This window comes from Chrysoperla carnea, chromosome 5 (genome assembly GCF_905475395.1).
Source record: "Chrysoperla carnea chromosome 5, inChrCarn1.1, whole genome shotgun sequence".
NCBI lineage: Eukaryota > Metazoa > Arthropoda > Insecta > Neuroptera > Chrysopidae > Chrysoperla > Chrysoperla carnea.
The window spans coordinates 32,021,317-32,044,492 of NC_058341.1; the positions used below are offsets into that span (position 1 = coordinate 32,021,317).

General features: G+C 29.3%; 2 protein-coding genes across 3 annotated transcripts; both read right to left on the reverse strand.

Annotated features, from left to right (window-relative positions):
- Window positions 1-1,634: 1,634 nt before the first annotated feature.
- LOC123300871 (RNA-binding protein 26) lies at window positions 1,635-14,175 on the reverse strand. Of its 2 annotated transcripts, XR_006535413.1 has the most exons (15): window positions 13,966-14,175; window positions 13,630-13,748; window positions 12,078-12,397; window positions 11,330-11,648; window positions 9,784-9,999; window positions 9,021-9,146; window positions 8,575-8,685; window positions 8,143-8,393; window positions 7,863-8,039; window positions 7,143-7,746; window positions 5,796-6,265; window positions 5,339-5,452; window positions 4,945-5,082; window positions 3,227-3,399; window positions 1,635-2,236 (listed from the first exon to the last, which is right to left on the reverse strand). XR_006535413.1 is itself a non-coding variant. In XM_044883530.1 (14 exons), exons 1-14 carry the CDS (start codon window positions 14,022-14,024, stop codon window positions 3,301-3,303), a joined length of 3,123 nt encoding a protein of 1,040 aa, XP_044739465.1. In that variant the 5' UTR covers window positions 14,025-14,175; the 3' UTR covers window positions 3,169-3,300. The 2 variants fall into 2 exon arrangements, 1 of the variants encoding a protein (XP_044739465.1); XM_044883530.1 differs by lacking the exon at window positions 1,635-2,236 and having other exon boundaries at window positions 3,169-3,399.
- Window positions 14,176-15,823: 1,648 nt separating this feature from the next.
- Window positions 15,824-21,746, reverse strand: LOC123300872 (sorting and assembly machinery component 50 homolog A). The gene is made up of 10 exons (XM_044883531.1): window positions 21,612-21,746; window positions 21,413-21,538; window positions 19,403-19,525; window positions 19,233-19,328; window positions 18,798-19,012; window positions 18,489-18,594; window positions 18,152-18,421; window positions 17,914-18,072; window positions 17,668-17,794; window positions 15,824-16,324 (listed from the first exon to the last, which is right to left on the reverse strand). The coding sequence occupies exons 1-10, from the start codon at window positions 21,630-21,632 to the stop codon at window positions 16,137-16,139; spliced, it is 1,431 nt and encodes a 476-aa protein (XP_044739466.1). The 5' UTR covers window positions 21,633-21,746; the 3' UTR covers window positions 15,824-16,136.
- Window positions 21,747-23,176: the final 1,430 nt, after the last annotated feature.

Genomic DNA, 23,176 nt, shown 5'->3' on the forward strand with positions numbered 1-23,176 from the left:
AATTATTATTTTTATGTCGTCTAGAGTTCCGAGACCTTTCTTACAATGCTGAATGGTAACATTCAGAAACACCTTAATAAATAAATAAAAATTTAGGAATTGAAAAATTAAAAATCATAATTAATGTTGCATAGAAAAATTTATTAAAAACATACTCACCACTAAAAATTGGTTTAAATCCACGAATTCATTAATATAATGAAATTATTTTTAATCCAATAAAAACTACTTGTTCAGAAAAAGACTTTAGAAAATTTGTATACTGTTTGTCTGCTGGTTAATTGTCTGATTGGTTAATTTCCGGGAACAACGAATTTTTTTATTCGAAAATTCGATGAAATTTTCAACCTCAACGAAATAAAACTACTATTTTAGCCATTGACCCGATTCAAAGTTTCAATCGATAATTGTGTACGTATCTCAGTTTTGCACGTATTTTAAAAACAAAAGTATTCCAATTCCTTTGACATTCCTGACCACCATGTGTCTTCTCCTTTAGAACCATTAAAATTATTATTTAATAATATGTAATTCATCATTCATCAGCATTCTTAAAATCTCCCGAGAGACAGTTTTGCAGGTTTTAGAAAAAAAATATTACAATGCCTTATTGTCACCCCCGATCCCATATTCATACCATGCATTAAATTAATTTTCTAATGTCATATTGGTGATTAACGACCCCGAACTCATTTCGGTTATCTACCATAAAATTACTCACGACCTGCTGGAAAATGTTTACAAATACAGTTTTGATCAAGTGTAAATTTTCTATATGGCTTCCTGAATCGAATGTCGGTGAAATTTCGTTTGGTGAAAAATTGAGTTTTTTATGTTTGGATACATCATCTATCACATTCGGAAAAAATATACGGAATTAAAATAGTTGGAAAAGACTATGGCTTTTCAAATGATTTCATCTTCGAAAAAGATTCCGAATTTTCTAACGACTGTTTCGGAAAAGTTGATTTCATTAGACTAACATTTTTCTTCATTGAAGTTTCCAAAAATAGATCCATTAAACGTAAGTAGATCCATTCAATCCATGTAACATCCATTATTTACATTTATATCGATCTTCATATTCTTCTTTATCCATTTAATTTTCTACAGACCATTTATTCCGGAACAAGTACTATGTACCTTTCGGTACTTTATAGTACTTTATACTACTTTACAGTACTTTAAGTACTTTGTAGTACGTGTATATATTATTTATATACAAAATAAATTACTCTTATGTGAAGAAATTTAAATTTTTTGGGTGCCCTCATTATATTATTTTTTTCACGCAAAAAAAAATCTTTTTTTTTTATGAAATAATATTTTTTTTAAATTTATTTTTTTCAGGTAAAAAATGAAATAATTTTTTTCTTTTTGTAAAATAAATATTTTTTTCTCATACTGTTTTTTTTTCAAGAATTTTCGAGAGCACCAACCATATTTTTTTTGATTTTTTTTTTTTAATTTTTTTTCTTTTGTTTCATTAATATCGTACATAATAATTACAAAATTTATTATTTTATTCAAAAGTACGTCAATATTTTTTTTTACTGTATCATTTTTTTTTATATAAATTTTTTTTTTAACTGTACTTTGAACAAGAAATATCAATTTTACAATATTTTTTTTCCTTAAAATCTAAATTCTTTTGTTTTGTTTTTTAAATACAATATTATGTCACAAATATTAGCAGTTTTCCCCTGTAAAATAGCATTTTGCTGATCTCTCTGATCATTATCCGTTATTATTATTTTTTCGGTAATCGTTTTTTTTAAGCTACTAAAAATATCATTTGTGTGTATTTTTGTAAAAAGGATGGCGTAAAATGAACATTATGGTTTGCACAACTTTCTTATTTCAATTATTTTGTGTGTTTTATATTACTTGGGGAGCCTTGAGAATATACAATCGAACATTAACTCAAAATTATTGAAATTTATTTTCAAAATTAACTATTTTGATTCATTATCAAATAGATCATGTAAAGATTATCGTTTCAAACCATAACGTTTATTTTTCACCATCCTGTATAATTAAAATACTGCACACTGGTGTCTTTCTTCTTTTGTATTTTGTTGAAAACTCTCTTCAATAACAAATACTTCTTGACCATCCACACTAAAATTTCAACATTTTTTATATATTTTATATATAATTCAAAATAATAACTCCAGCCCATATTTATTACAATTGCACCTTTTACGAAAACGCCATTCATAAAAAAACCATTCAACTTCAACAAAATAACAAAATTTTACATCAAAACACCTTATTATTTATAAATTCTCTCACTTATTTCAATAAATTTTTTGTACATTGTATAAAAAAATACCTTTTGAAAAATATTTGTAGTAGCTTTTTGATTTTTTAAAATCTTTCTAATTAGAACAAAATAATAATAAATCGTTTTGAATGCCTTTTTAAATAAATACTAAAAGCATTCATATTTTTAAGTTGTTCCATAAATATATTAATTGGGATTCTTTAAAAATTAAATAAAAACACGATTCAAACATAAAATAAAATCAATATAGTTAAAAAGCTTTTGAATATTAACAAAAATATTTCGTATTAAATTATTTAGAAAAGCAAGATCCAGGAGATAAGTTTTAACGATGTCCTACAAAATAAAAGGCAATGAACATACCACGCATCTCTTCATAAAGAATCTGTTATTTGGGAATCCATAAAAAAACTTTAGGGTTTACTATACAGACACATCCAAAAAACGAACACACAAGAATACACTAAGTGCCATCATAACTTTTGGATCACTTGTCCCCACTTTGATGACCTAAAAATTACCCTTTTTTCTGAAATCATGCACTACTTTAACCTCTCTAATCGGCTTACATTCAATTTGATTGCTGATCTCAATAAATAGCTCTAAATTTCCGTTAATTAATCAAATTATTACATACGTTCATTAAAAGCAAGAGACATAACCAAAAATCTGATCAAAGAATCGTCGAAATAATTAATGTTAACATAATTTTGTACGCGTGATCAATATATTTTAGGAACAAAATAACAAAAAGACAAAACTAAAAATAAGAAACTGCTGAATCAAAAATCACACAACAAAAAACACAAAAAATGAATTTTTAAAGGACTTTTGAAAAAAGTTGGTGAATTATCCAAAAAATAAAAGAAAAGAAAAACACTATTATTATATAATTAAATTGCTATGGTATATAAATAAATTCTAAACACAAATTTTTACTTTAAAAGCTAACTCCTTTTTGATGTAATACCATAACTTGTTTTCAAATGTCTTTTTGTGTTTTTTAACAACTGCTATCGCCTCCACGAACGATCTTCCTCATTCTCCTCTTCCTCCTCTTCGTCGTCTTGAAGAAGTGCTTCTTCTGATAAATCGACACCTTCAGCATTTAACTGTATACAAGGTATAATTTGGCATTAATTTTTTTGTTTTAAATTAAGAGTAAAAAGGAGATAAGCGTTTTTAAATAACCATACGCTTTTACCGTTCAAGACTTTTTACGAAGATTACTGCATCTCGTCAACCCCTTAACAAAATCTAACACAGTTCGAACCTTATTTGCGAATATAAACACAACTAGTGAAGTTTTTTAGAAGGCTAGCATAACTAATTTTTATCGAGCTTTGTTCTAGCTAAAAACTGTACGTTAGTTGTTATTCGTGAACAATCTACAAGTTATTGCAAGAATCAACTTTCAAAATTATCGATTTTGTAGTAAAATTTTACCCTGTTTTTTAGTTTTTCAATAGGTAATAGAAAAATGATTGTATATTTTGATCTCAATGAACATAATTCATACTATCTCGACTTGAAAAATTTAAATGTAAAAGAAGAGATTTTCTTAAATAAATTGGGTTGACTTTTTTGAATTTCAGTAAATTTCAAAATAAAATTACCCCAAATGGACTCTCTAATTAAAAAATTACCCTACTTTTACCATACAGTTTTATTTAATAATTTGAAAATATTTTATTCATCATTTCCAAGAAGATATCTTAAAATGATATCTCCAAGATATCTTACCTGATCCCAAAATGATTTGTTCTTTAAAAACCTTGTTTTAAAGATGCTGCAAATGATTACGTCAAGATTATTATTTTGAAAAGTTTTAATCGTACATCCATCTTAAGAATGATCCAAAACAATTATGTATTTAATTTTTGAGCAAAATTAATTTTTTTTAGGTATGGTGGGCTGCATATCTCCATAAAAGAAGTTCGTACTGCAAATATGTTTTGGAAAAGATGAATGCAAATCTGGGATTTAAAAATCCCCTAGAAGTAGCCACTTTTAATATACTAATATAAAATATTCGAATATTGGAAGTGAAAGTAGAAAGCAATAAAGCTCCTCAGCTTTTATATTAGTTAAACAAGGTTTTACTTAAAATATCCGACACGATGCATTTTGAAAGTTCTAGTTTATAGAAGAGAGTAGAAAGTCTTTACGAACATAAAAATTTTAACTCGGATTTTGGAAATATAATGATAAGGACCGATTTGACCTATATTTCAAAACCTGAAATAAAAATACTTTTCGACCTTGAAGACTTAATTCAGATTAATCATTTTAGTAACCTGCGAGAAAATAATAAATAACACGATTTAAAAACAATTTATTTAAGATTAAAGAAATCGAAATTATTTTTAATGGCAATGATGAATAATTGTTTTTCATGTAAAGATTTAGAAGTGACATCATTGTTGAGTATCGCCATATATATTACACATAAAAATCTGTTTTGCAGATCTGTACATATGTAAGCAGATTACTTCAAATGTATTGTAAACTGCACTGGTCTCACGTGCAAAAGAATACACTTTTAATCAATTTTGGTTTTCCACGATAAGTGAAGCGATTGATTTCTCCGCAAATGTATAAAATATGATAAAATGTATGATAAAATAAATCGATTAATAAATAGTACAAAACATTACCTCATCCTCAGGTATTGAATCCAATAAATGATCATCATCAGATTCACTTAACAAAACTGCACGAGAATCTCGTCTATTTGTACTTAGTTGATTACTTAATTGGACATTTGTACACCAGGTGACCGATAACGTACGATCCTAAAGGAAAAAAAAAAAAACAATTTAATAAAGAGCAACTACTACTATGATAGATAGCAACTACTTTATCAAACAAGGTAGCGATAATAAGACCATCAAGAAATTTCGTACAAATGCAAGAGTTAATTTTTAAACTACAACAAATTTTAAAATGTGAAATAAATATATTGAAATAGCCTAATTATGATCGCTTAAACGATTACAAATGTGATATTGAAATCAAAACCTTAAATATTTAAAACAAAAAAATATTTACCTGAAAATGTTTTCCTTTAAGCATGGCCAATTCTGCTTCTTTTCTGGTTTTGAAATTTAATACCACACTTGGTGTTGAATCATCAGATACATAATCGGAAATTTCTCCATATTGCTGAAATACAAAAAATATAAGTTAAATTGTGCATAAAAACACCATAAATATTTAGTTTCGGGGACAGTTTTGTCCAAATTGTAATAAATGTTGTTTACTTTTGTAATTATAATCGAGAGAAAGAGTTATAATCGTCAAAAACTGAAGAAAGGTAGAAATTTTGGGATTTCTTGAATTATTAATAAGATTGAGTTCGCCGTTTGGAATCGAAAACTTGGATTTTTCTGTGTGTCAACGTTACAAGCAACTCAATAAAAGAACAGAGTTGTCAAATCTGATGCAAAATTTAAGTTAACGTTTTTTGGATTTTAACCTTAAAAAAATTTAAAAAAAAATAACTTACTGCAAAATGAGCCAATACATCAGTTTTTTCTTCAATTTCATATCCTGATACCAATAACTTAGTCGGTCGATGATCAACACTAGCATTTGCAAATGAATGACTACTACGACTGCCGCGAATAAATTTGAATCCCCTTGAAATTCGTAATGGTGGCATTGAACCGCGTCTACTATTCAATGGGATACCCAATTGTTGTGCATGTTTCTTTAATTCAAAAACTTTTTTCTGTAAATCCGAGGTGTCAGCGCCTTCTTGTTGTTTTGTGATTAAATCTAATTCAGCATCCAATAATTCTTTTTGAGCCTCATCTTTTGATTTCCTCTGTTGTGATATTTTGGCAGCAACGCTTACTTGTGTTACAGAACGTTGTTTTACCGCAGCTACTAAACTTTTACGAGTATCTTCAATTGATTGTTGTAATTTTTGTATCGCTTCCTTAATAGTTTCTCTTTGTGGACCTTGTGGACCAACTGAAAGAAAAAAATGGAATCCATTAGAATTTTTTATCCAAAAAAAACTCATGTGTTTCATTGATAAATGGTACCCAAGTTGTCTGTATTGTAACTACTTGGTGCGGTTTCCCTGATTTGAATTTGAATATTTTTATTAGCCTTTAAAAATGGTAGATATTGCCATCTGGTAGTCTAAATTAAAATTAATAAAAACAGGTCCACTTCCTGTTTTAATAAGTACGAATTATTATCGCCAGTTGGCGGGATTGCAACTCCCAGTTACCAACAATGCTCCCTATTGGATACTGTTCAGCTCATTAAAATTGGGACTGGTTTTTATTAATTCAAAAGGGACATCTAAGAGGAAAAAATTTTTCCACGTTTTTATTGCTATGCTATCCAAAATGAGTTAGAAAATTGAAATTTTGTATGTATGTTGAGTTAGTATCAAAGCATCTTTTGCCGGTATGAATATATCACCTTCCTGTCCATTTTTTTGTCGAAATAGCATCTCTGTCGCGGTTTTTAAAACATTTCACACCTAAACAGCTTCTTCAAATTAAGTTAAGTCTTGGAAATTTATATCAATGAGTTCTTTGAGAAGGTGTCAATTTCCCAGTTCCCTTCCCCCGTTCTTCGCGCACATCTAAACTCGTTCTCAATTAATTTGAGAGGATTAAAAAATTTGTATGACAATTTAGTTTATACAAAAAAGTTCTTTTAAGCAGTGTCTTTTTATATAGATATTTCATGTTTTTAAAACAAAGATAAAATTCCCTTTTCAATACAGAGCATCTAATAATAAGCATTTGATGAGAGCTGCGGCTCACGAGGTTTGCTATACTCGAATTCAACATTATTATAAATCACTAAATCAGTAAAATTAAAAACTTACCTTTTTCTAATTTATCTAATAACACTTTTTGTTGAGTCAATTGTTTATCTAATAACTCTTGTTTTCGTTTAATGAGATCTTGCGTAAGTTGAGCGGCTTCTTTCCGTCGTTCTTCTTGCTTCTTTTTCACTTGTTCTTTGAATGCCAATATCTCTTGACTCTTTTTAATGGCTGCATTTTGTTGAGCTCGATTATCAGCCAACATTTCTTTCTTGGCACTAGGAATAAAATAAAGTGATTTGGCTGTGTTATTTACAACCATATTATTTTTGTCAGTATTTTCTTCTTCGTTTGAATTACTATTTCCATCACTCTGTGCTGTTGTTGTTGGAGTGGTACCAGTTCCTGTTGTATTTGCTTTTGGTTGTACCATGTTTAATACTTTATGCGTATTTGATGATACATTTGTTACTTGTTGACCACCTAAACGTTCTTTCACTGACCTAGGTGGTACATTTTCTTGTTTTCCGTCACCATTTGAATGCCAGAAAACTTTAATAAATCGATTATTTAAAACGGCCTCGGTACTACGATGTGCTGCATATGCTTCAGTATGACTAGAAAATGTTATTAACGCTGCTTCTGGATCTCCTTCATAATTTACCTACGAAATTCAATAAGTTTGTAAGAAAAGTATCTATCTAAAAAAGTAGCATGATATATTCTATAACACGGTTATACCACTTTTACAGAAAACAAAATCTATTTAGAAGAACTCACCTGAATATTTACAATTTTTCCAAACTTTGAAAAATGATTGTTTAAATGTGTTATATTATTAAGTTCACGAGGCACTTTTTTCAATTCTAAGGAACAATTTACAGGATTCTTTGTTCTTGGACCAAGTCTATTAAAATCAAAACCAGGTTTTTTCTTCATTCCCATATTTTCTTGAAGCTTTAAAAAAAAATTGATAAATAAGAAATGTTTAAAAGAATTAAAAATTTTCCAACGAAGCAGGCGAAGATCAGTTAGTTTTAAATATTTTTAATATACTTACAGACATATAATCAGCAGTCCGTGGATACATGACGTCATTCATATGTTGGGATGAATTATCCAAAACAGGTACACTAATTAATTCTCTTTGTACAAGATTATGAGGACCAGGTGGTGCATTTAAACCTTGCTGTGGTCCACCAAGTAAGGGTAAACCAGGGCCATGAAACATACCAGGCCGTGGAGGGCCAGATATAGGACCTCCTCGGAATCCACTTCGATTCCACATACTTGGTGCACTTGGATTATACTCTACAAAAATGGTAAAAATAAAAACTTTAGAATATTAAAAAAAACTGGTGAATAAACTCGTACCAAAAGTTTGTCACACATTTGTCTAATGGCAGTTTTTATTTTTAGAATTAGTAAAATTTATCTTTATTTAAATGAACAATAGTAAAAAAAATTATAAATAATGACAATAAGTATTTACCTGGTGGAATTCCAGGGTGCATCGGCCTGTGCGGTAAATGATGTCCATGCATTACATGCGCAGAATTTGGTCGGATCATTGGTGGTGCAAGCATTTCATTTGCTGGAGGTCCTGAAAGAAGAAAGATTAAGAATATATTAGAGAAAAAATTAAACAATAAATACAAATTACGACAATGAGAAATTCTTCAAAATAAAAAGATAAAAAATATTTGAAAGCGAAGGGAAGAATACCAATTTTTAAATTGCCAAAAGAAGGGAAACATAAAATAAGATTCGAAAAGTAATAAACAAATATGCGAGGGAATATTTACGGAAGATTTCTTATAAAACATACTGCTTAACAAATTTTGGATAACTGAATAGAAAAGATGGAAAAGTAAGATGGAAACGAATAAGAAATAAAAAAAAAAAATAACGAAAACTAACGATATAAACAAAATTTACCTTCTAAAGGTGGTTGTCCATTTGGTCCGAATGCTAGAACAGTACCAAGAGTTGTATTTTCTAAAACAACAGGATCATTTCCATGATCATATGGACACATATCACCCCGCATACAATATCCTTTTTCTAAACAAGAAAAATAACAAATTTAAACATCAAAAAAATTTTATCGGCGTACGGGGGCAAAAAATACAGTCAAATTTTTTAATTTTCTTTTATCATCGAAATATACAAAAATATTATGTTTCCGCTTCGAAATGTGATCAGTTTATACTTTTTTAGAAAATTAGGAAAAGTTCTTTCACCCAGTTTATCTAACAATGTTAATAAAATAGCTCAAATTTTTTTCATTTAAGCATTGTTATTAACTTTTATAATTTTTGATATAATTGAGGCGTTTACAAGATAAATAAATACGTTAAATATATTTCTGCTTGTTAGTGTGCCAAATAATAGATATCTAATCCAAAACTTTCAATTCCCATAAGAAAAAATCGGTTTTTATAGCTTTTGGGATATTTTGAAAATGGTCAAACTACATCAAAGGCGGCGCTAAGGTGTAAGCTCCAAAATTTTAATTAAATTGGAAAAAAGAAAGCGTCTCTCAGAAAGTGGATAAGCAGATTACATTTCGAATCGGGCACATATATTTTTCATATACATACTTCGATAATGACTAAAAAAGGAAAAATTTTGATCGAAAATTTTTCGCACTCATAAGCCGATATTTACTAAATAATATTTCAAAAAAACTTTGCAATACCATCAAAATCACGGCATCGACGTTTTCCATGAAATACCGGTCCTGTATTATTTGGTACAAAATTTCCACTACCCGAATTTACATCAGCATTTGCTACCACAGATTGTATACTTTGAGTACTGCTTATTAATCGCATGTCTGTATCTCCATGATTAGAGTCTTGTGTAGGTGTTCCAGCACCGGACAATGGCTCTTTATGATCTTTTTTATCTTTATCTAAAAAAAGTATAGATTACACAATGATTTATTATTTCTGTTTTTAATACCCGACTGGAAGGAATAGGTTATGTTTTTGCACGTATTTGAGATTCAGTTATTTCGTTATTTTTTCTCTTGGCATCCAAAAGGCTTGAGATGTAGTTAGATTATTTCTGAAGTCCAGGTGAAACATTAAAAGTAATATCAGTACAAACAAAGGGGCTGTATGTGCATGTATAAAGGGTCCTTTGAAAGGCTCCGTATTTCTTAAGCGGGAGTTAATAAACCAAATTAATAACTTCCGCTTAAGAGTTAGCATGTAAATCTAGCCTTTTAATCTACATAGATCACATCTAGCTCCAATATACCTGGGTCATAAAAAATGCGCATTATAGTACATATACTCTGTGTAAAAGAGTATGTTTTCAATTTACAGAGTATACATGCACCTATAATCTTACTTTGGCGATTCACACACATATTTTTTCATTTTTCTCATCAGATTCGTATTAGCTTTCCTCTTTTAACCTTATGGCGCCTAGACTTAACGAAAAACGTGCATTCTTAGGATAAACAAGTTGATCTTGATTGATGACAAAATTATCAACTTTAGGGAAAAACAGCATTAAGGAAAAATAAAAAGGAATTTGTATAAAATGAAAGCAAAAGTCAGGTGCAAGAGCTGATATTTGTTAGGACCAGGATTTCACGGTTTTTTTTAAGGATTTGTTTTGGAATCGTGTATGGATAAGTCAATCTGCTGTTTTAATTAATATATCCCTATTTCTGAACAGAAACAGCAAGTTTTATTATATCGTAATACTGTTCTAATTTTTTTCATAAAAAGATTTATTTGATACCATGTGCAAGATAACTGGGAAGTTGTTTTGTGGCTCAGGGATAGCTTACTAACTTTGGGGTAAATTCAGATTTTACACGAACAAATAAGAAAACAAAAAAGGAAAAAATTTTCGCGGTGGCTTTTTTCGTATCTTCTACACTAAATTCTGAGAACTTCTTTATATCTTCAGAACAGAACTACAACCTTAGCTACAATACAGAGTTATTTTTTCGCTTGCTGGTAGGAATCGATTGAGGATAATTCAGATCGTAATCGAATTTTAAAATAATAAAGAAGAGAAAGAATATTTGTGAAAGAAACAATGCGTGAAAACTGAAATTGTGAAACATGTCAAGAACATAGATATATTTTAATTCATCTGTTCTGATACAGGTCAGCTTCGGGTAGAAAATTTTGAATTTTATACCTCAATTTTATACCTTAAAATTAAGCTGGAGATAAATTACAGTTTTAAGATAAACCCCAGTAATGAAATTTAATGGTTACCTAATGATCTGGATCTTGATCGTGAATGAGATCTTGGTGGTGATCTATTCCTATAGCGTCCTCTGTAACTATGTCTGGGTGATCGATTCCTTGGAATTACCGGTGAATTTGAACGAGATCGCCTTCTTTCATATCGTCGAGGTGGTGACTTATTACGCCATGGTCTACTTCTGTCCCGTCTTTCTCGCTCTCGTGATCGATCCCTTGATCTTGATCGTCTAGATCGATCCCAAGATCGTGATCGTGAACGATTTCTGGAATTTGATCTGTGACGTAATCGTCCAGGTCGGACTGTTGCGGGTGCTTTTTCATCTTTTTCCTGAATAACAAAAATGATAACATTTAGTTTAATGCAAAATTTTCTAAAAATTATGTATCACTATCCTTTTCTTATTTATATATGGATTAACTACGTATTCAAGTGATTGACCGCGATACCAAAAATTCATTTTGTGTTGTAATAGTACGTAATCATTATGTTTAATACGGCACAAGGTTTTATAAGTTTTGAAGATGACGAGTAAATTAATTTCGTTGTTTTAAGGATAATCTAACAAAGTCTTCGTTAAGTTATTATGGTGAGTTTTGAGTTAACCAAATTTATCAGAAAACAAATTCATAAAAAACTCTTCGCATTAATTAAATTTTTTTAAGTATATTGACACTATTTTTGAGAAGAAAATAGAAAACCTCATATCATTTTAAAGTTAGGCAATACTAATACTATCAAAAATTAGGCAATACTCACCGATTCTGATTTTTTATGTTCACGCTCTTTCCTATGAGGTACTGGCGTGTCATTTTCTCGAACAAAATCTTTTTTAACTGTCGTTGTTGTAACCGCTGCTGTACCATTAACGGTTTCAAGTGTAAGGTCAGGTAATGATGAAACGGGTATAATAGGTTTAACTTCCTTTGTCGTTGTCACTTCAGGGACATCAGGTTTTGTAATCACTGGTGGTATATTTGGATTTGGTGGATTCGTATTAGGAATAGGTGTTGCTGGCTGTTGTAAATATTCTTGTTTTTCAAGGGTTTTAAACAACAATTCAACAAATGGTTTTGTTTCTGAAACATAAAAGTATTTTGAAAACATTACAAACGAATTTAATTTTAAGAATTTTTCGGGGCCCGAGCATTAAGTCGTCTAGCTTGGCACCCAAAATATTTATCAACTGTTACATAGCCAATCATGGCAGTTGAGTAAAGCAGTATTCATAGAATATTCGGAAGATGTTATAGCGTTTCTAAATCTACTGAGATTGAAGGCCACAATATTTAATAAAATTATCTCGCTATAATTGCCATCATGCAGGGGCAATCGTGTACATTGACAACTGATTATCACACTCAAGAATTGTTTTCTGCCTGTTATAAGATCTACAAGAAGCCACCATGTCTCAAATTGGCTACGGCTGTTTCCAGGTAAAATATCTCGAAAACTAATAACTATTTTATTTTCTTTCTAATTTTTAAAAACTAACATTTCCTAAATTTTGAGAAAATATGATCGGAAGCCATTTTAAATAAGAATTCTGAAATTCAATTTACTGTACAATAATTACGAAAATATTTGTTTAATAAAACGGTCAGTAAATCTACAAGTTACTTCCAGGAATTTCGATTTACAGAAGAATCTCACTAAGGATCAGGCAAAATCTCACTAAAACGCGAACTATTGAAAATCAGAGGGTGTCGGTTTTATAGACGAATTACTGGATTGTATAGAAAAATTCATAATAAATAAAACATTTCATACAGATTGAAAAAAATTATAATCTTCTGCCTCTTGACCTTTTAAATAAATGGCCACCCCGATCCTGGCTAGGAATGGGTGTATGAATGTACTCTTGAATGTTATATTGTTATAACATTCAAAAGTACATGTTCGATAATAAATTAATTTTAGATATGATTTTTTTTATTATTTTGCACTAGAGAACACATGTCTATCTAATATATTGTGTGAAATTTTGCAACACCATATATAATGAATAATTAAAATTATTCATAATTTTTTACGATGACGCGGCTTGCTGTTCTAGCACAAATGCCCAAATATTTGTAAACAATAATTTCAGCTTTGAAAAACATACATATTTACATTAGATACTCATTAACAGTAGTTGGTACTTCGATAATTAAAGAGGTAAATTTGGAAAAAATTCATAAATCATTAATTTACTCTCAAAATCGACAATAATTAACAATATTATAATTATTTTAATAGACAAATTATAAGACTTAATAAACTAACTATTTTCGCATTTAAAAAAAATAAAAATTATTTAAATTCTAACCTTTTTGTAGAAATACATCTAATTGTTCCACCATTCCTTCTCGAAGGGCCTCAATCGGCCTATCTTTACGAACAAGGGCATAGACATATTTAGCTAGTGCTTCAGGATCAGCATCACATCTGAAAATATCCAAAAATATATCATGTTAAAATAACCTACAGAGATGTTCACCATATTGAATAATAATGGAGGTCTTAAAGTCGATGTTCAAAATATGACAAATTTACAAAAAGCATTAACGCAAAATCAGGTCATTTATTTTTAATTCGATATGAAATAAGAATTAGATTTTGTATAGAACTAAATAAATATTTTTTATATTTTCCATAAACTTACAATGGTTCCAAAACAGATGTAAGCCAAGCTTTAAAAGCATCTGGATTTTCAATTAACATTATTAATATATTAATCGATCATAAAATGTTTATAAATATCACTCTTCACTGAATATAATCGAAACTAAAAACTTTTGCGTTAATCAAACGCACTAATTAATAAATTACTTGAATAATTTCTTAACACATTCGAGAACTATCGAACTTTAACATGTTCAGCTGTATAGCGCCATTTTGTTTTTTATTTTATGAATAATCTCTAAACGTCATTGCTACGAACGAAGCTTTCTTTTCTGAATATTTAGTTATTTATTGTAATTTGTACACTTTAATGATTATTATTTAAACAAAAATTGCGTTGATTTTATGAAAATATAAGAAATTTTACAATTTGTACATTCGATAGGGCGAATATTATAAAAATATTGGGATTATCTTATCACTTCAAACTGCTTATGTAAACTAATTTTATCTTCAGTATGTAATTTGTTTCGAATAATTTTAATTACGATAATAAATACAATGTGTCCAATAATAAATCTCTGCGGGTGTAGTTTTTAAAGTATAAATACATACTACACACAAAGGATATTATGTTTAAAATTAGAACCCAAATCCACCCCACTAGCTGAATCCCGCAGTTTCGAGTAAAATTTACAAAATAAATACATATGCTATGAATCATAGCTCTCACCCCCCCTTGCTCTCTTAAAGTTAAACCAAATCCCATACGATCTTCCAGAAAAGTTCCAGACTTTATGTAAAATCTGGAACTTTTATCTTAAGTTATAGGATGGGTCATAAAAACCAAGTTTTTTTTGGAAGTGCTCTACGTTTGTTAGAAAAAGGGAGGAGTGTGCGTTTGCAGCTATACATTTCATCATCGTGGATGTCAGAATAACCCTTGTTCCATAATCATTATTTTGTTTGGAGTAGGGAATTAATGACTTCGGTACAGCGTGAGTTGTATCGGAGATTCGGTATCTATCGAAATGACTCTATACCAGCCTGAGCTACAGTATTACGGTGGGTTAATAACCTTTTGAAGATGATTCAATAACGAAAAAATCCTTTTGTAATTATAGACTTTTCTATTCGAAGGCGACGTAAGTTATGTGCATGTACAAAGTTATTTCAATAGATATTAAATCTACGGAGAAACTTAGGGTGATTCGATATAACCGACTCGCTACTACGAACAAAATAATCAGACTTAAATATTAATTATTATAGAGTACACAATGATGACTATTAAAAAAAATGCTTAAGATCCTCGTTTGTTTCCTTTGCATACACTATTTACACTCGATTTGAGTAGATAAAAGATGGTGCTATCAGGATATTATAGAACTATTCTTTTTTACTTACATCGAATGCAAAAACAACATCTAGTATCATAGAGTTCAGTGGACCATCATTTTGTGTCAATTCACTATTATTTTACAACAAATTTATCATGAATTTGTGAATTTAACTACCATTATTTATTATATACAAGCCTTGCTAGACTTTTAAATCCATTTCCTCGGCTTATTTTATCCTATACTGTTTCCTCTAGCGCATTAATCACTGTTGAACCTACCCGTCTTCTTTACGCATGACAAGACAGTGCTCCAACCGGTGAGATTATATTATTCTATAGCTCCAAATTATTTATGAAATCCCCCACTTCGGCCAAGGCAGTGCTTGATACCTCATTCTGGCTTTGAAAGGATATTTTTCCCTCAAGATGAAAGGGCATATCCTCCGCTAGTATTTCAACTGGTTACTTATAACAGACCTCATTTCTTGAGGAATAAATAAATTCTATGCCCTTGAACACTGGGTCAATAATCAAAAGTGGAGCAAACAAACTCATATTTGCATTTATAATACTTTATTTAATATTAAAAATATATAAAGCTCTATTATAAAGGGGCTCGATCCCTGTTCTTGTCATAAAATATAAAACGAATAAAATCGAATAAGTAAAATATTGAAACTGAAAAATTAACATTTATTTACGAATAAATTAACAAACTGGCTGTTTCACAAATGAAAAATTTATGAACGGCCATAAACTTTTTTATGGTACGTCATAAATACATATATTATGATTTTTATATACATGACTACGATATTGTTTCACATTCGACATGGAACATCATTTGATGACGTTTAAGTTGTAGTTCTTTATAAGAAATTAACGCCAACACCAAATTGTATCCCTGAACTAAGTCGATCACCTTTCTTCCACATTGCTGGTATACAATAATTTACTTCGATTCTTGCTATTTCACCTAATTTTAATGCAATACCCAGTCCATATGCTAATCTCATTTCAGTTGACAGTAATCTTAAGTTATTTAATATTTCGTCATCTAAAACAGAAGAAAATATGCTTTTTTTGTTATTCTAACAGGAAAGGTCATTGAATAAATAGCAAATGAAATACAAAATTATTTAAAGTCGGTTTAAGTTTTACCAAAAAAAATTTATTTTGTACTTTTTAGTGATTTAATAATGTCTACTTTCGTACGTCAAGTCACATTAAATTTGAAACTTAAAAAAAAACCATCCTTTAATTTTTGATTACCTCCCCTAAGGCATGAAATTTAATTTTTTTTTTAAATTTATAAAAAATCACCCCAAAAGTGATCTAAAGTAATCAGTAAAGATATCGCGTAACAAAAAAAAAAAAAAAAATACAATCAAATTGATGGCCTCCTTGTTCTCGTCGGTTAAAATAAAAATCATTTTGTCCGACACTCGACAAAATGAGGTCCGTTGCCTAGCACTCTAAAAATTGACTTTACGGGACAAAAAACGTAGTAGTCTAAGATCCCAATTAGGATCGACCTTCACCCATCTGTTTACCGGATGAAAGTTATTTTTTATGAAATATAAAATGTTAACAAATATCCCTGCAATGGGTTGCCTATAAAAATGTGGTCCAGACTACTTTTAGTGAAAATATCAAGAGTAAAATTTTTAGAAATTTTTCACTGACTTGCATATCTTACGAATTTTGATCTACTCGAAAGTAAAAGCCATAAAGAATATGCAGCAGCTATGTTGTTTGCCTTTTTTCGTTCACTATTATCGCATTTATACAAGTTGAAAATAGTAATTACGTGAATCTGTTAATTCATTGACTCGCATATCTAAATAAAGATAATTTTGTTACAATTACGGTGGCATATGATTGGCCACAAAATATTGGTCAAAAATAATGTTTACAAGCTTTCCAAGTTTTGATATTTATATTAAAAATGGTCTGGACCATATTTTTTAAGGCAACCCGTTACAGGAATATTTGTTAATATTTTACATTTCATAAAAAATAACTTTCATTCGGTAAACAGATGGGTGAAGGTCGACCCTAATTCGGATCTTGTACTATAGGAAAGACATATTTGCAGTAAAGGTTTCGAATGGTTTAGACTCGTTTTCTCGATTAGTTCTTCGTGCTTTTTTATCGGAAAATGCGGATTGAAGAAAACTTATCAGATCATAAGGATAATTATGAAGCTATGAAAAATGGATTAAAGTGAATCCTATATTTCAAGTAAAACTTTCAAACTCAGTCAAGCATCTGCACGAAAATTAGCATATTATTTGCTAAAAAAAAGTGAATTAATAATATCTATTATTAAATTTATGCAAAAATTATTCTCTTAAATAAAATTTAAATGAAAACTTCCCATAATAAAAGAAATCTTACCAAATTTAAAATTGCCAATACTACCAAGGTTTACAAATGCATGTGTTCTGAATAAATCACCAAAACCTCCCTTTCCAGGGCGAAACGGTAATGGAGTGTATATATGTAAGGCAGCAGCCCAAAAAATCTAAGATAACAAAAATTTTAAAATTATAAAAATTATCCAAGCTTATTCTATCACCAACTTATTTATATCAAAATTCAAAGACACCAAAATGAAAGGTAATCATTTTCGTAATAACTTACATCTGAACCTAAGGCATCGCCATCTGAATGGGGACCAACTCCACGGGTTTGAAATCCACGTAAAGTTTGGGGACCGCCTAAATAGAATTTATCATGTGCAGTTATGTCTTTACCTCCGATACCTTTTAGAAACCCTCCATGCAAAACTAACTGTGCCACCTATACAACCAAAAAAAAAATCCTCGTATTAATTCACAAAATTGATTTAAAAATTAATATAAGACGTTAAAAAACTTACTATATCTTTAACAATTGAATAATTGGTTTGAATTAAAGCATCATTTTTGAGAAAACCAACATTTCCTCCAAGTCCAGCAAATTCTGATGTAAGTACAAAGTAACTTCCTGAAGTTGGAAAGATTTTATGATCTCTTTGATCTATTGATACGCTATGTTTTATTGCTGACTTTAATTTGGGACCAGATTCTTCACGAACATCAAACGAAGTTGTTCGCGATGTTACACTCAAATTGCGTATAACACCTTCCCATTGCAAATTATGTTTAATCTAAATACATAAATTTATTTTAAATTATTTATGCCATTATATTTATCAAATAATAATTCCAACTTACTAATGGCAGTGAATTGAATTGGAAATCAACATTAAGGCCTTTATCTACTAATCGATATCCAGACCAAGGCCACTCAGAGCCGGTTTGAAAAAATCCAGCCGATATACTAGAAAAAAAAAAAAATAAGCAAAGTTCTCTCCCTAAAAAGAAATAATTCTCTCTCTACAAGGAAATATTTTTAAATCATATTCAAATCATTAATTTTTCACAAAATTGTTCTGTAAAACTTTACTAACTATTTTCAATTGTGTATACTCGCAAGAAGGGGAGCAACTACAAAAGTTAATTAAATTCGAAGTAATGCCATACCTACTATTTCTCATCGTGAATAAAGGTTTCGTTATGCTACAAGAAATATTATCTGTTTTGCGTGACCCATAGCTATATTCACACTGAACTCGTTCTCCACGACCAAAAACATTTGGTGAACGTAAACCCACAATTAAATTACCTTCGGAATTATTTCCAACTGATGTTGATATACCTCCAACAATTCGCTTATGCTCTTTAACATAAAATGTTACCTGAAATAAATATATTAGTTATATTATATAGTGTCTTCACAGTCGCCTCTATCAATATATAAATGTTACATAAATTTAATTTACATCACAGACTTTATGTGAAAAAACTAGACTTTTGATATAATAACCCAAGAAACCTAAAAATTACACCGCCAGGAGGTTAATTTTCAATGATATTGTAGGCCTAGTTTATTTATATAAACGCCTGTGATTTACATACATCTAAACCTTCAGGAGTTGATTTTGGCCCTTTACTTGTATCGATATACACTCCAATATTTCTAAAACAACCCAAATTTTCTAACTGTTGTCGTGCCTAAAATAAATAATTCTATGAAATAACAATTCTAATTTTGAATATTAATAAAAATAAAAGTTTTGAAATATTACTTTTGTTGCTGTATGTAAAACCGCTGAAAAGTCACGAGCTTTGAACATTTCACGGACACAATGAATGACGATATCATCTTTTGTTCTTCCAAGTCCTTCTACAAAAATTTTATCCACTCGAGCCTAAAAGTAATTCATTGTATTCGCATATTAAGCCTTTAAAAAATAAAATTAAAATCTTAGTTATTTTAAATAATAACATGTTAACAGACAATCTTGTAAAATCATGAATAAGTGTTACAGGGCCCACGGATGTATTTTAAAATACAGGAAAATAATTGTTTAAATGCATTAACACTTGGACCCTCTAAGTGATTTTGAAAGTATACTTTTAAAAGGAAACGAACAAGCGTATTATCACATGCAAAAGAGTGTCATAAAATGTACAATTTTATGGGTAAAAAAGAAGTCGCAATTCAAACCCCATGATTAGTTTATAAGCTTATTGTTTTGACCACGATCCAAAGCCTCAGGAGTCTGATTTGAAACTTATAAAAATCAACGAGTTTGATTCGATAAACTTAAAAATTGGATAATTCGTAAACCTATCATAAATAATTCACATAGACTCTTAATAAAAATTATCAGATCAATTGACAATATTTTATTTACATTATGGTGCTTTTTGGGTAGCTGCCATTAGCATAAGGATGTTCATATAAAATTTGATAATTTCAACTCTTCATATAGTACAGGAGACGGTATAACGTCGACCTTCGCCCATCATATGAGACATATTTTTTATGAAATTTTATTGATCGATAAACACGCCTATGATGAGGCTTGTCTAACAAAAAGTGTTGCTGCCCATTTTTAATTAAATTAATTTTAATCTTCTTTTTTTTCATAACGGTTTTTTGCAGGCAAGCCTATAACATTAATTTTTATATTGACTTACGGTATAAAGAGGTAAGTCAATATAGGTAACTAGACCGTTCTGTTAACCAATCGAAATTGGTATCAGAAGAAAGATAATTTAATTACGAAAATAATAGTACAGGCTTTCCCTCAAAAAAGACCGCTATGAAATAAAATTGATTAAAATATTAATTTAGTTAAAAATAGCCATGTTTATCATGCTATCATAGGCCTGTTTATCAATCGATAAAATTTCATAATAAATCTGGTTATCAGATAGGTGAAGATCGACCTTATACCGTCTTTTTGACTAATAACTTTGTGTACGAATCTGCTCGCTTCGATTTTATCGACTTTTTTATTTCTCTATAAATGTTCACTGATCTGAACAAGCTGTATTTAAAGGCAATATGACAAGAGAACAAGGGATATTTTTTCTGCTTCAGAAAACCTAAAGACTTGGAACTATTCAATACAATGAATGATTATCGGCCACTAAATATTTCATTATTGGTGCCGTACATAATAACAAAAAGGTTCCAAATTAGAATTTTTCTCATAATTTTTTGTTTTCTATAATATACAGGCTTACATTACTAATATATGACCATTTAGGAATTTTTAGATTGTCTATTCATTAGGTCTTGCAACAATGTTTATAAGATTAAACATAGCTTAAGATTTACCAGACCACATTAACGTACATGTGAAAATACCGCAGCATACATTTAGCCTTAACCTTAAAACTATACAATAATTGTATTATATATTATTTATTAGTAATCGAACCGCTAATTGGATGATGACATCAATAAGGAGCGATAAATATTAAATAATAAATTCAAGTACCTATGCCTGATACTTAACATTGAAATACAATTGAGTAAGATCTATTTTTAGTAATTGAACATGTTTTTAGGACTGACTAAGGTGATTGCAATCTTATACCTAAATAAATTTCATGAAACTTTTTGGATTACATCAAAACAATTAACTATTACATTTCAAAGTTAGCTTCACATTTTAAAAAGCAATAATTAAACCCCTTAAACCTTATAAGCAACAATTAACTAACAATCCATTTAACTTATTCCGATTGCGCAAATCTTAACCTTCTTAAAAATGCATGTAAAATTTTTTTTATGGAAATACCTTTACACCTTCGATGTTTATATGATTTGAACTATTAATATTATTTGAATCAGATGATTCTGGTTTTTGAAAGTTTCTTAATTTTTTTGAATGAATATTTTGTTGAATATTCGGAGTATTTGGTTCCTACAATCAAATCAAAAAAATGAAAAGTACATGCAAATTTTAACAGAACAAAGAACCGATAATTATTACTTACTTTAGCATGTACTAAACCCATAATGATTTTTGATTTGTACAAGCATTAAATAATATTTATAGTACAAATAATCGGAAAATTTATTTAATTGACATAATTCTTGCAATCCAACACCTGCATCTGCAGTCATACCAACTAAATTTTATGTTTTTAAGTTTTAACTAAATTATTACCCGCTACTTTGAACAAAATTATTAAAGAATTTCAAAATGCTGATTTTACAATAATATACATTTTAAAAGTTTTATATTTTCTCATTTTTTACTTATTTGAAATTTTGACTTCAACGCTCAATTGTTTGTTCATTTTTCAATAGGTCACTACCATGCGATTTATCTTATATATTTAAACGAGCAATTCTTGTATATATATATATATCAACGATCTTGGAAATGGCTCCAACGATTTTCATGAAAATGAGTATGTAGGGGTTTTTTGGGGCGATAAGTCGATCTAACAAGGTTTCATTTTGAAAAAACGTCGTTTTATTCGTTTTTTCATGAAAAACTGAAACATACATCGCAAAATATGACTCTTCCTGACATCTATTGGTGTATATCGTAGTTAATGAAATACAATGCAAATTATAACTCTTCCTGACATCTATTGGTGTATATCGTAGTTAATGAAATAAAATACATTACCGGGACATTCAAATTGGTATTTGTGTGGAGACATTTAAAACGGTCTTCTATTAGTGATAAAATTTGTGTCTTTTTAAGAATACCGAGCAAAGCTCGGTCATCCAGATATTATGGTTTATTCCAGCAGATTTTTTGTAATAATGTCCTAAATTTTTTTCAATCGATTCAAAGTTCTAACTTTCAATCAATTTCCACTTTCATTAAAAATAAATTTTTGTTTTAAAGATCACAGAGATTTCAATTTATTACAATTTAAAAAAAAAAATTATTTCTTTATTGAAAGTAATCGAAAGAAAATTGGATTGAAATACTTTCATTATATAACGTGTTTAAAAATTATTCTACACAGAATGAGTGTAAACTGATGTAAAAAAAGCATAATGGTGTTTACATTTATAGGCAAATTAATATTAAACATATTTTTTACCCATTTCGCTAGTTAAAGTAACAAAAATACAATTCTATTTTTTTCTCCGAGAAAATTTCTAGATATAAAGATGTTTTCGAATTTTAATGAAAAATAACTATTCTAATTTTCAATATAATAAAAACTAAAAAACACGCTTGTTGCTCGTTATAAGTATATATGTATAGTATGGTTAACGGTAGTATAATAAATGTATATAACTGATGATGTCCTATGCATGGGTATGCTATTAGAGTTACATGCAAACATACATACATACAGGTGAAGCTAATATAAGCGTGTTAAAAAGAGCCTTCAAGTATGAAAACATAATCCTTCCATTGTCAAAAATAACATACCCTTTCCTTTAACCTTTTTGATAATAGTAATACTTATTATATGATAATATATTTTCGACTCAGTATACAAGGAATATTTTAACAGTTCAAAGCAAAAAATTGTATGTTCATAAAAAATGTTTGAAATTAATATTCCAAACTTTCTATTTATCAATT